Consider the following 14,693-nt stretch of genomic DNA (forward strand, 5'->3'; position numbering starts at 1 on the left):
ACCCAACCAAGTAAACACAGAGACTTATATTGGTTACAAACTGTATGGCTGTGGCAGGCTTCTTGCAAACTGTTCTTACAGCTTAAATTAATCCATTTCTATAAATCTAGACCTTGCCACATGGCTCGTGGCTTACCATCTTCACATACTGTTTGTTATCATGGCAGCTGGCAGTGTCTCTGACTCAGCCTTCCACTTCCCACCCTTATTCTCCTCCTTGTCCCGCCTATACTTCCTGCCTAGCCACTGGCCAATCAGTGTTTTATTTATTGACCAATTAGAGCAACACATTTGACATACAGACCATCCTACAGCAGATGGAGAAGTGGAGAAAGTGGAGGACTAAGGAGATTGTTAGGAAGGCAACTGATGCCAAGAAGTAGGGGGTAGAGGCTCTTTATCAGCTGGGTCAAAGGACATGAGTTTCAGTCTCAGGAGCAGAAGAGTCAGGAAGGTGCTGAGGACTTGAGAACAAGGAGGATGTCGGGTGGTAAGCAGTAAGCCTATGGGGGGTGGGGGTGCTTGGAAAAACAGAAGAGAAAACAGATACATAAAGGATCTCTTTCCATTTTCCTATGCATTCACAAAAGTTGTAAAGATTATGGATAATGTAGACAGCCATTTAGATTGATTATCTAGTGGATGGATATAGAGTCCAAGCCTGTGTACTATAGTGAATGAGCTTAGGAGATCTGATATCTGAGAGTTGTGGAAAGTCAGAATGGAGGGGCCAGAGCCCATCACCCTTGGTGGTAGTGGGCCAAAGTCAAGAGACCAGGCATCTTTGTGAATTTTGAGATGCCAAGGAGAGATGTTAAGATATATGCACACAGGGGACCCCAACTGGCCAGGGTATCCCACGTGTGCAGGGAAACATGCTGGCATGCTGGGCAGATGCAGCAGCGGGCAGCAGATGGGATACACGGGGCAGGCACGGCAGTGGCAGTGGACATTGATTTACAATCCAGGCACTGCATCTGTGTGGAAAGTGTTTATTATTATAGAGATAAAGAGAAAGAAAGACAGAAAGGAGAGAGAGGAAGAGAAGAGAAGAGAGGAAAAACGGAGGTTGCGCACCTCGTGGCAGGGAAGAAAGAGAGTGGAGAAGAGAGAGGAAGGGGAGTGGTTTTTCCTTAAAATGAGGCTTTTACGTCAGGACGTAGGGTGGCCCCAAGGGACAGGCCAGAATATTAACATTCCTCCATTTTTATTATTATAAAAAGGGTGAGTTATGAAAGCAAGTAGGGTAACAAGGGCGCTGAATTCCAGAGTCTGCTTCAAGCTGACAAGGGGCAAAGTGGGGAGGGGGAAACTGGGAGTCATATGTGGCAGAAGATCTCAGAAACATTCCTTGAGGGAGCTGAGAAGGCAGGTTGCAGCAGTGGTGTTCGAGGAACTTGGTGGGAAATGACACGCCAAATCAGGAGTGCAGAAGCCTTGGCATCTGCTGTTTCTCTGGAGGTCAGGTGGGAACAGTGAATCTGCAAAATATGCTCGAAAAATAGGTGGGGTCAGAAATGGGCTCGGGAGGTTGTTAGTTTTCATCAGATCAGATTTCTTGATACAATGGCAGAACTTTTCCCTGGAACCTGTAGGTATCTGTAAGACAGCTGGAATGGATTTACATAGTAGCAAAAGGGTTAAAAATCCATAGAAATTTAAGGACTCTTAAGAACTCTTTGTAGTCAGTGTTCTATCAGTTTATCAAAGCTGCATTTATCAATATTAAAAATTTGAACCTCTGGAGTTATATCTGAAACCAGTCTATTCTGTACCATGAAGTCTGTGAATGAGGCATACCTGTGTGTAATTTTAATAGGAAACTTATTAATGAGCTGTCAATAATCTTGGGATTGGGGCTGTTAAACTGATACCCTAGTCATCAAACATTGTCAGATCTGAGAATGATAAATTTAAGAAGTGAGACAGCTTTAAAGCTACCTAGGCAGCGATCCCTAGTCTCTCCATGGTAGTTGAGGGACAGAAGCTCCAAAGGCAGCAGTTATCCAACTGATAAGCCCAGAAGATCTGACACTTCTTCTGTGGAGTAGTAGTTTGAGGAGGTCATCCTACCTGTCTTGGCAGAGAGGACAACTGACCCTGTTATTCCTCTTATTCACAGTCTGGACAGGATGTCAGCTTTTCATAAGTTTCCAGGTGGAAGTTCTTCTGTGGCCATCCATCTTCTTTGAGAAGATACAGGATGCTGCCAGGAGCTGACCTGTCTCTCTATCATCAAAAGCTTTTATATTAAATGCCATATTCTCAGATCTCTAAAGGTATTTGAGGACTGGGGGAACAAAATCTGTTAGATGTATAAATTAGATCTAAATATTACAGATTTCCCAGTTAGGTACAGCTTAATGAAGTTAGCAAGGACAGGGAGGCTCACATTCTTAAGCCTAAATAAACCTTGAGTAAGGAGAGACATTTTTTAAGCCGTTGACAGTGATATCTGAATCTATTACACGTTTTTAAGCTCCTGTAGCTGTAGTTCTGATCTTTGAGTACAGCCAGATTATAATCCTGAATGATTTATATAGAAATAATTTCTTAAGGTCATACAATACCTACTTGGTTCTGTATAAAGAAGGTCAAGTGTCCCATCCTATTTCAGGACCATTCTAGCCAATAAATATCAATTGACAATATTGGGTCCAGTTTCCTGGTATAGCAGTGGTCATTCAGTAGCCAATTTGTTCCCTATGTCAGGGTTTCCATCCTTAAACTATCCCTCTAGCTTGTCCTGGGAACAGGGAGCAAAAGACAACGTATTCTCTTCCATAGCTGCTTCAAGCTGAAACAGGGCTCAAGTGGTCAGGACCCTGGCTAGTCAAAGGTAAGGAGGCAACCCAGGAAATGGGGTGTTTATCAGAAGTATGTGGTCATGTGACCTAGCTGTAGAGACAGAGAACCATTACATTCGGCTGGGCTGGAACATATCATACAGACAAGAGTCTCTGCTGGCATCTGTAGCAGGGAAAGCACTGCAGGTTGTGGTCCACAACTGTTGCTTCAATGTTTCTGCCAGCCTGCTGAAGTAGAGACTAGAGACGGGAGTTAACATTTATGAATTTATTTGGAACCTTTTGGCCAATGGTCTTAGTGATTGGGAAAGGGAGACCAGGAGGGAGAGAAATACCATCCTCAGGAATAGACAGGTGAGGAAACTCATTTATCTGGAGCTCATTTGACCTCTGTGAAGTGGATCCAATGGCTTCTTTTGATCCTCTGAGGCTTATATGATTTTTTTATTTTGTAAAAGGAAATAAAAGTTTTAGGTAAATTAGTATTATCAGTACTGAAATCCAAATCGTAGAAAGCAGGTAATGAGTAGCCAAGGAAAATTTTAAAATCCTGAGCTTGTGACCCAAACTGTATCAGAATTGTATTAATGTTAATATCTGAAATTTTAAAATCTTAATATAACAGTATCATAGAAGAGGAAAGCGATTTGAAGCATTTAGATCATCATCAAGAGATCTAAAAACTGCTCCCACGGAAAGGTTCAAGGTCTCTCAAATGTCTTCTTGCAATATCAAAAATAAAGTACATGACATTTTTAAAAGACTCAAAATCTCTTAAGCAGTGCTGTCACCACCTTACCCCCAGAATAGGAATGTGCTGCCTCCACCCACAACTGCATCAGGAAGAGACTTCCCGGTGCCCTTAGTAAAGATGGTGGTGAGGTCATATGATGTGTTCCCCCTTTGACCTTGGCAAAGATGGCATCTGCCTGACCATGTGACAGCCCTTATCAAATATGGCGACTGACCATGTGGTCATTTGGTTTTTTGGGTTTTTTTTTTTTCTGCAAAATAAACTGAAAAGATAAGGAACATATAAACAGAAAATAGACTTTGGGAAAGAAAGACAGAGAAAAGTTTTTTGGGAAGCTTTTACAGTTATTACATTGGAACTCCTAGACAGTGCTAAGGAAGGGACTGGGAAACAGTAGCAGTGCAGCCAGGCTGAAGAGAGGGGGTCCCCCCTCCTGGGCTGCTGCATGGTAGAGTGGGGGGCTATGCTCTGCCTGACTTGACCCAACAGCATGAGTGGTGGCAGTAGCAGCAGTGGTAGAAATACAGTCAAGTGAACAGACATTTCTGTGGCTAGGATGGAGGGGGTTAAGGGAATTCCAGATTCAGATGGGGGTTGAACTTCTGATTGGCCAGGAGTGGGACAACAGAGGACTTGTCAAACAGCGATTGGTACTGGTGTTGCTCCAAGGAGGTGCTAGGATAGGAAGGGGTAGTTGCTTTTTCTACAGGGATGTATTAGGGTCAATCGGACTGACCTCCAGCTTCCCAGATGGTCAGCAAGGACCAATGATAACAGCACAAGATAGTCAATGGGCCTTCATACCAAAGGCTATGGGCCGTGGAATTGAGTGGGCACAAGCTGCCTCCATATGCCATTGCATAGGGACAGGGCCCCGACGGGTTTAAAGCCCGAAAGACACATGGTGCCACCAACATAATTGAGAGACAAGCAAATCCTCAGTTGTGGGAAAATGGCCAAATGGGAGGCTTACCAAAGGGGTGAAGGGGGCTTACCAATTATGCCAGTGTAAGGTTCCTAGTGTATTTCAGACTGCCGGCAGGCAGGAGAAATGTGCCAGGAGGACCTCTGCTGAGTCACTAGCACCAACATTATGATATATGCACTCGGGGGACCCTGACTGGCCAGGATGTCCCGCAAGTGCAGGGAAACATGCTGGCATGTGGTGGGCAGTGATTGGGACACACCATGCAGGCATGGTGGCGGTGGCGGCAGCAGACATTTATTCACAGCCCAGGCACTGACTGCATCTGCATGGAAAGAGTTTATTATAATATAGAGATAAAGAGACAGAAAGACAGAAAGGAGAGAGAGGAAGAGAAGAGAAGAGAGGAAAAGCAGAGGTGTGCGCACCTCATGGCAAGGAAGAAAGAAATTGGAAGAGAGAGAGGAAGGGTAGGGGTTTTTCCTTAAAATGAGGCTTTTTATGTCAGGATGCAGGGTGGTGCCAAGGGGTGGGATTCCAAGGGGTGGGTCAGAATATTAACAAGAGGTCTCTGGGAGGGAGTCTCTGTCACCAAGAGAGGGACCCAGGTAGGTTCTGCTATGCCTGCATCATGAGCCCCCCAGAGACCACCAGGAGTTCAAGTTCTATGCAAAAGCAAAGAGCCTTTATTGCAAGCTCAAGCTTGGGCTCTCCATCTTTTCCAATACAGCAGTTGGATCAGGGAGAGCCTCCACCTCAGTTGAGGCAGGCAGTAAAGGATGGAGGGGGTTAAGGGAATTCCAGATTCAGATGGGGGTTGAACTTCTGATTGGCCAGGAGTGGGACAACAGAGGACTTGTCAAACAGCGATTGGTACTGGTGTTGCTCCAAGGAATTGGCAACTTATATACAAGTGATGTAAACTATCTTTAATGTTTTGGAGCATCTAGTACTTGTTTATCTCAATTCTGATTGGTTCCCTGCAGGATACTGTTTGTGGCTTTTCCTGGTTATTGTAAGGGTAAGGCCTAGTCTCAGTATTGTTAGTCTGCAGCCTGTTATGGCTGCACTAATGTTAAGTTAGTCCTTTTCAGTCCAAGGATGAATCCCAGATCTGTTGACAGGGTTTTTTTTGGAGGAGGGAAAGGCACCAGATTCCAGCAGCATGACCAAGAGTAGAAGGGGGAAGCCCCCTACCAAACCAGAATGTGTAGAATGTGCCTAACTAGCACCCAATACATGGAAGTCCACCATAAACAGTGGTCGTGGTGGGGTGCAGTCTCCCCAGTCCCACAGTATAGGGCATGGACACCAGACACTTGATGGCTGTCACCTGATAACCTGGGCACTGTTTAGGACAGCAAGGTGAGGGACTTACCAGTCAGCTGGCGTTGGATGAGGGGATCCAGCACCAGAAGGACTGGAACATATGAAAAGGGTTGGAGGGTTACCAGCCCATCTGAGTTATCAGTGAAGGAGACCTCACACAGCTGAGGCTACCTCTTGAACCTCAGATTAGGCACAAACCACATGTAATCACCTATTTTCACAGAGAGATCCTTTATTAATCGACAAAGAAAAGTTAAAGTGGCTGCTTTCTGATACAGGCAGAAAAACAGCACCAAATGACCTTTACCTTATGATGTACGAGAAAAAAAGGGAAGGGCGATCTGTGTTAGAATGAGATAGGATGCTGTCTTAGTTAGGGTTTCTATTGCTGTGAAGAGACACCATGACCACGGCAACTCTTATAAAGGAAAAGCATTTAATTGGGGTGGCTTACTTTTTCAGAGGTTTAATCCATTATCATCATGGTGCAACATGGTGATGTGCAGGCAGACATGTTGCTGGAGAAGGAGCTGAGATTCCTACACCTTGATCCACAGGCAACTGGAGGTAAACCGAGACACTGGGTGTGGTTTGAGCATATATGAGACCTCAAAGCCCACCCTCCATAGTGACACACTTCCTCCAACAATGCCACACCTACTCCAACAAAGCCACACTTAATATTGCCACTCCCTATGAGCTTATGGGGGCCAATTACATTCAAACTACCACAGATGTGGTGCTATATTTTGATTGATCATGTTAATTAGTTGAACCAAAGGGGGCGTTTGATTGCTGGACTTCAATACTTTGATAGCTCGACCTTGGTAGTCAACCTCTGGAGGAGAAAGTGGCCAAATAAGGAAATAGACTTTGGTGGCTAGCTTTAGGAATGTAATCTAATGGTTTTTAGCAAGGCAAAGGGAACTGAGGAGAAGGGCAAGGCCTACCAGAGCCACATGTTCATCTGGGCTAGAGTCCTTCAGACAGGTATCGTGAAAGCCCACCCCAGCATGTATGACAGCTCACCTAAGTTGGAAACCTAAGCACACCGCACAGTCTGTAGGCAGCTCAACAGGCTAGAGAATGTCCTTTGCAGGTGGCTCAGTTGGTCTAAACATCTTCCAGACAGCTCAGCTGGTCTTTGTTTTTTCTAGGCAGTCAGCCTGGTCTCTGCTTTTTCTAATTTGAGAATGACTCTCATCAGTCTTTACTGTCTATAGACCTTTGGAATAGGAGGGGCCTAATGAATCTGAGCAGTTTCACAGACTTCCTGAAGCTATTTTGAGTTGTCTCTACTCCCTGTCTTAAAGAGTTTTTCTGAATAGAATGTTTCTATCTCAGATGAAACTACTATACAATAAAGGATAACATAGCACATGCCCCTGACTCAAAGGTGCTAGGCAGGAATTGCACATGTAGTTTCTATACTGGTGATATGCTAATTGCTACATGTAGGCAAAGTTGCAATATCATTTTAATTTGAGACCCTTGTGTAGTCAATTGAATTTCATGGATTCTAACAATAAAAGGAAAAAAGAGAATAATAACTATTGATCCACATATCCCAAAATTAAGATTGTCTTTGATTTCAAGGCCCTTATAAATAGAGCGCGCGCGCGCACACACACACACACACACACACACACACACACACACACACACACACACAGACACAGGGATGAGGACACCCTCCACACTGTAACATATATATACATGCTGGGTGACTGTAAGCTTGTGACATAGGCAGGTAAGTACATCTTGTCCTACATGTTCTTCTTGCATAATAACGTTTTTGTTTTTCCCCCAGTGAGAGGCAAGTATGGCTTTCTTCTAATTGAGTCTGAGTTAAACTTTGACATGTTCTCCTAAAGAAAAGAATGCAGTGGGAAAGGGCTGCTGTTTGGTGACCAGAACTGGCTATAAAGTCATTACAGCTTCCTCTTGAGTCCATCCATGGTTCTCTAGTCACCATGCTGTAAGGACACGAGGCAGCCCTATGGACAGCATCCATCCACATAGACTATCCTCTGCTTTATCCTTTTCATATATTTTTTCTAAAGATAGAGTTGAAGGAATTATGAAATAAACATTCAAATAGCCAGCTACTTCATGTATTCATCAGTAACCAGAATTTTGTCATGTTTATTTATGGAAGTACATATTTCCGGTTTTATGTTTGTTTGATTTGACTGAAACATTAGTTAGGGTAGTTTCAAACACATGATCATTTATACCCAAATAGTTTGGTATGCTTGCCTTTAGAATAAGGTACCGTATTGTTTTCATGTCTAAAATAAATAATAATTCTCTTGTTGTTTTAGGATCTAGTCTATATTTACATTTCTCCAAATTCCTCATAGATAGCTACCCCTCTCCAAAAAGAAAGTAAAAGAAAAATGCTCAGAGTCTACTCAGAGACTGCATTGAATTATCTGTCTCTTAGTCTAGAGCTACTTCATATCTTCTCCATTTTGTCATTCCATGACATTGAGTTTTTGGAAGAAAATAGGAAATTTTTCTTAGATACCATCCCCTATTTGTCTGGTTATTTCCTTAAATATTCTCCACTGTTTAGCTTGTTTCTTTATTCCTTTTTCCCCTAATGTAGAAGTTGGATTGTCATTAGCTTCATGCACATGCAGCAGGAAGCAGATCTTTTCAGGTTATTCCATCATAGTGACCTCAAGTCTGGTTAACTTGGTGGTCTGTTAAGTATCCTGTACTCCAACAATCCAAATTTTTTGAGGTTTTTGTTTTTGTTTTTTGTTTTTTGTTGTTGTTGTTTTCAGTGTTGAGAATTGTATTTGGAACCTCACACTTCCTAGGCATTTACCCCACATCTGTACATCACCAGCTCTGGTATTTCATGCTAATGGTTTTAGCATTTACAAAGATTACATTAGATCCTTAGTACTTTCTTTTGATATAAATAGATGAACATACATGCAAATAAAACACTAATGCATTTGAAGAAAACTTGTAACATAAGAAAGGTATAAGCTAAGAGCATAGCTGCCCTGTGCCTGGAGAGTGCCAGCCATATGGTTAAAGTGTTTTTCTAACTCAAGGGCATCTTGGCAGACAGGAGCCTAGGAACATCACAAAGTCACACCATGCAACAAACCTCACACAAGATTTATTAGGGAAAGACACAGAGTGGTGGCTGCCTCTGTCTAGGAATAGAGACAGCAGAGAGCTGGTGCAGGGAAGGGCTTTTGTAGGGGTTTTGGAGCATGCACAATGATAGTACAGCACAGCCAGAAGTATTGCTTGGCCAACTTTGAAACTTGTTTGTGAATGCTAAGTTACTGGGCAAAGATTTTCAAGTCAGGGAGTTGGAAGGGAGGCAGGCCAGGGTCAGGGTGATTTTCCTTTAGCCTGTTACAATCTACATGGGGCTGGTATAAGAGGATTCCTTGAGCCTAGGACTTAAGTAAAATGGAAAATGATCCATCTTAAAAGCCAAACTGCTACTAGGGATATAGTTGGCTCACTGGTGGAGTGCTTACCCAGCTTAGGGAAAGCCCTGACTTCCATAACCAGGGCTCCTACTCTGTCTCCTCCATAGATGCAAACTAACAGAAAAGAGAATAGCCCAAGGGAGCAGAGTCACTAACTAAACAAACTGTAAAAATAGTTCCAGAGTTAAAGAAATACCTTATCTATGAAATAGAACAGAGATTGTGGAAATTATATATGTAAAAGAAAATTTTAAGTGAGAACTTTTCTGTTTCTGAAGATAAAATTGAAGGTATCTCTTAGAATCTAAATGTAGAACATATAGACATTGGGATAGAGAATGGAGGGGAAAATGACAAAAATGGTAACATTTGAAGATTATATGTGAAACTATTTTCCCAATTAAAAGATTTTACATGTATTTATTTCTATGTGTGTCTGCATGTGAGTGTGTGTGAGTGTATGGAGGGTGTGAGTATGTGCATGAGAGAGGATATTATGTGAGTGTGTGTTTTATGTGTGTCTGTGTGTCCATTCACCTGCACACATCTGAATGTGGAAAGTCAGAGGACAACTTTTTGGAGGTAGATCTCTCTTTTCCAACATGGGAGTCCTAGAGGTTGAAGGCAGGATGCCCCCACTAGACACCTGCTAAAACATCCTGTTGTTACTCCTTTCTCTACTTTTAAATTTTGAGTTACTAGACTGTACATGGTGGCACATTCCTGTAATCTTAGAACTTGAGAAGTACTGGCATGAATATCAGGCGTTCATAGGCAGTCTCAGCTACATAGTAAGTTAGAGGCCAGCCTGGGCTACATTAGACTCCATCTCAAAAATAAAAAATGAAAAGGACTGGAAAGATGGCTCTGTAATTAAAAGGAATTGCTGTGCTGGGCGGTGGTGGTGCACACCTTTAATCCCAGCACTCGGGAGGCAGAGGCAGGCGGATCTTTGTGAGTTCGAGGCCAGCCTGGTCTACAGAGCGAGATCCAGGAAAGGCGCAAAGCTACACAGAGAAGCCCTGTCTCGAAACACCCCCCCCCCCAAAAAAAAGCAATTGTTGCTCTTGGAGAGGACCTGCTTTCAATTCCCAGTACCCACAGCAGTCCATTTCTCCAGTTCCATGGGATCCAACACCCTCTTTGATGGACAACATGTGTGTACAACTTGCAAAAGTCAGAGCTACAGAAATTTTGATGATGCTGATAATGGATTTCTTGTTCTATTTTTAGTTTCTGGATGCATTGGAATTATCTCAGAGTCCTATGTTGTTTCAGTTGATGACAGATATTCTTTGTCGGGAACAGCAACATATTATGGAAGAATTATTTCAAACCACTTTCAAAAGGATTGCTAGGCGGTGAGTTACTTTAGTCTCGATTCCCCAGAGCTGTATACACCCTGTTTTTGGAGTGGGTGTGTTACCTTCTTTGTTTAAAAACAAACAAACAAACAAAAAACACTTGAGGAACAGTAGTTTTCATAACTCACTGCTACATTTTTAAAGTTTTTCGACGTAACGGGCTTTTCTTATGAAAAAAATTCAAACCTGTTTAATCCTAAAGAAAGAAATAGGCTCCTGGTAGAAAAACATCATTTTTCCAGCTTTATTGCACCACATTGTCTTTTTTTTTTTTTATTGCTGTGTTTCTTATTACTATGTTTTAAAGTCAGTGTGCATGTATATTTGTACCCATGTGCTATGGAGCTCATACAACCACTCTAAGAATCAGTCCTTTCCTTCTATCATGTGGGGCCTGGTGATCAAGCTTAAAATCATTTTGGTAAGTGCCTTAACTACTGATCCATCTCAAAATCCTGCTGCTGTATTTAAACTCAGATCTCTGGCCTTTTCATTTCACCTTTAAGTTCAGATTCTTTTCTGAAGTCATCATTTTAATGGCTGTCAACTCAACAAAATTCTTAGAAATCCCACATTCACATTTTAGTTGAACTTTTATCTCAATAGCAGTCTCCAGTGTTAAAGGAGCCTTGACACTTCTGCCCAGTGTCTTTATTCTGGAGTTATCTGATTTGTTCCTCTTCTTTTTACTTAACTGCTCATTCAGCTCTTGTGTTTCCTGTATATGGTAAGTGAAGTCTAAAGAAAAGCTCAGTTAGAACTGGAGAGATGGCCTAGTGGTTAAGAACACTGGCTGTTCTTCCAGAGGACCTGGGTTCAATTCCCAGCACCCATGTGGTAGCTCATAGATGTTTGTATCTCCAGTTCCAGGGAATCTCACATCCTCACACAAGGCATAAATGGAGGCAAAACACCAATACACATTTTTTTTTTTTTTTTTAAAGAAAAGCTCAGTTAGATTCAGGTTCAGATTTTGGCAGGACTGTTTCATGAGATTTAGGAACACCTGGAGTATGCTAGTTATAGTTTAGTTATTCGTAGGTTCACTGCCATGTTCCCGGTGGTTTCAGCAGCCGTTTGTGATCCTCTGAATCATTTATTTCATTAGGAGTTGCAGGCAGCCATTTGTTTGTTTCTTAGCACTTGTCAGTTTAAGTAGAATTACTCAGTGATAAAGAATGTGCCTTCATGACTAGGACAATTTTACTAACTAAAATACAAGATAGTAGTGGGTAGCTAGAGTTTTCCTGCCTGACCCACAGTCAGGACAAATCTCTCTCACCCGCCAGTCCCACAGCCGCTCAGACCCAACCAAGTAAACACAGAGACTTATATTGGTTACAAACTGTATGGCCGTGGCAGGCTTCTTGCTAACTGTTCTTACAGCTTAAATTAATCCATTTCTATAAATCTATACCTTGCCTCGTGGCTTACCGGCATCTTCACATGCTGTTCGTCATCGTGGCGGCTGGCAGTGTCTCTCTGACTCAGCCTTCCACTTCCCAGCTTTATTCTCCTCCTTGTCCCGCCTACACTTCCTGTCTGGCCAATGGCCAATCAGTGTTTTATTTATTGACTAATCAGCAACACATTTGCCATACAGAACATCCCACAGCAGTAGTGCATGCCCTTTACTGAAAGGAATGAGAGAGAAGGGCAGGGGAATGAGAAGTTCACGGTCATCCTGTGCTACCTGAGCTACATGAGATTTTTGCCTTTTAAAAAACGTATTTTTTTTTTTTTTTTTTGGTTTTTCGAGACAGGGTTTCTCTGTGTAGCTTTGCGCCTTTCCTGGAACTCGCTTTGGAGACCAGGCTGGCCTCGAACTCACAGAGATCCGCCTGGCTCTGCCTCCCGAGTGCTGGGATTAAAGGCGTGCGCCACCGCTTTGAGCCAGGCAGTGGTGGTGCACACCTTTAATCCCAGCACTTGGGAGGCAAAGGCAGGTAGCTCTCCAAGTTCTAGACCAGCCTGGTCTACAACGTGAGTTTCAGGACAACCAGGGCTACACAGAGAAACCCTGTCTTGAAAAACCAGATGGATGGATGGATGGATGGATGGATGGATGGATGGATGGATGGATGATTGGATGGATGGATGGATGGATGGATGGATGGATGGATGGATGGATGATTGGATGGATGGATGGATGGATGGATGGATTCTGGAGTAATACAGTATAGAAAAATGAGGCATACTTGCCTAGTTTTTATAAGAAATTGTATTATTAATTCTTTATATTTTGATTATAATTCACCTTCAGCTCCTCCCACTAACTCCTACTGGCCCACTTCACACACAGATACCCCTCCCCAGCCCAACAATGTGCTCCCCCTCTTTTTAAATCCATCTATTCAACTTTTTATTTCTGGGTATGGAGCCATCCATTGAAGTGTGGTCTACCCAAACAGGAGCTACGCCCTTAACTGTCTCTTCCTCCCATAGAAGTCATCAGTTAGGGGTAGGAACTCATGAACCCCTTCCCATACCATGCTAGAATGGCTTATTCAGGTCTTGTGTAGGAAACCACAGCTGCTATGAGTTCATGAGTACAGCAGTCAGAAAACAGTGTTGATCCAGTCCTTCCCCATCTGGCTCTGACATCTTTCTGCCTCCTTTTCCAAGATGGTCTCTGAGCTTTGGGGATGGGAATGATAAAGATAGTACTTTTATGGCTGAGCTACTCCTTGGGTACTTATTGTCTGCATTTTGACTACTTGTGAATTTCTGTGTTGACCACCATCCACTGCACAAAGAAGCTCTGATGAGATCAGAGAACTACATGTTGATTGCTAATTTTAAGGTATTTTAATGTTATCACTATTTCTAAGTATAACAATAAATTTTTAGTTAGCATTTACATACATTGAATTTGTAAATATACTTTTAAATTTAGAGTTAACATTTTAGAGCTGGCAAGATTAAGGTACCTACCACCAAGTTGTAACCTGAGTTCAATCCTAGGCCCCCTATCATAGAAGGGGAGAACTGAATCCCACTGTTTATCCTGGGACCATGTTATATTTTACATACCATTGTATCACCCATTGTCTTAGTTACTGTTCTATTGCTGTGTAGAGACACCATGACAAACACAACATAGAAAGCATTTAATTGGGGGCTTGCTTACAGTTTCAGAGAGTTAGATCATCATGGTAGAAAGTGTGGTAGCAGGCCAGTGCTGGAGTAGTAGCTGATAGTTTACATCCTGATCTGCAGACAGGAGACAGACAGAGAGACTGTGCTTGGTTTAGGCTTTTGAAACCTCAAAGCCCAGCCCTCCAACACATTTTCCAACAAGGCCACACCTCCTAATCTTTATTACTATTATTATTATTATTAAATTTAACTTCTTTATTAATTCTTTGGGAGTTTCACATCATGTAACCCAATTCCGCTCACCTCCTGGTCTTCCCATATCCTCCCCTCATCCCCACACCTCCTAATCTTTCCTAAACAATACACCAACTAGGAACCAAATAAATGTTCAAATATATGAATGTGTGGGGGCAGTTCTCATTCAAATCACCACACACATTTTACAGAATTTTTTTGTTTTTGTTTTTGTTTTTCAAGACAGGGTTTCTCTATGTAACCCTTTCTGTCCTGGAACTCGCTCTGTAGCCCAGGCTTGCCTTGACCTCAGAGATCCACCTGCCTCTGCCTCCTGAGTGCTGGGCTTAAAGGCATGCACCACCACCACCACACACATTTAAGAATACTATTCAGTGATAATTTGTAGGGAGTTCACGTAGTAGGATCATTAAAGAACCCCTCCCAAGCCTCAGCTCAGGCAACCACAAATTTGCTTTTTTTTTTTGGTCTTTTCTAAACATTTTTTAGTAGCTGACCTCCCCTTCCTCTGTTTAGTTTTGTTTGTCAGGGTCTTACTGTATGACAGCCCTGGCTGAGAGCTCACTGTCAATCAGGCTAGTCTCAAAATGCTAGAGATCCAGCTCCTGCTGCCTCCTAAATGCTGAGCCTAAGGTATATGCCTTTATCACTTCTGAGTTTCTAAATCAGCATAATGTTTTTTTGAGGTCCATCTAT

General features: G+C 42.6%; 1 protein-coding gene across 2 annotated transcripts in view; it reads left to right on the top strand.

Annotated features, from left to right (window-relative positions):
- Positions 1-14,693, top strand: part of Prkdc (protein kinase, DNA-activated, catalytic subunit) — a 237,871-nt gene that overhangs the window by 113,990 nt on the left and 109,188 nt on the right. For both annotated transcript variants that reach the window (XM_052739941.1, XM_052739943.1), the window contains one exon: positions 10,513-10,640. In XM_052739941.1, the coding sequence (XP_052595901.1) occupies positions 10,513-10,640 (128 nt within the window). The remainder of the gene's footprint in view (positions 1-10,512; positions 10,641-14,693) is intronic.

This window comes from Peromyscus californicus, unplaced genomic scaffold (genome assembly GCF_007827085.1).
Source record: "Peromyscus californicus insignis strain IS unplaced genomic scaffold, ASM782708v3 Scaffold_16__1_contigs__length_79575227, whole genome shotgun sequence".
In the NCBI taxonomy this organism is placed as follows: Eukaryota; Metazoa; Chordata; class Mammalia; order Rodentia; family Cricetidae; genus Peromyscus; species Peromyscus californicus.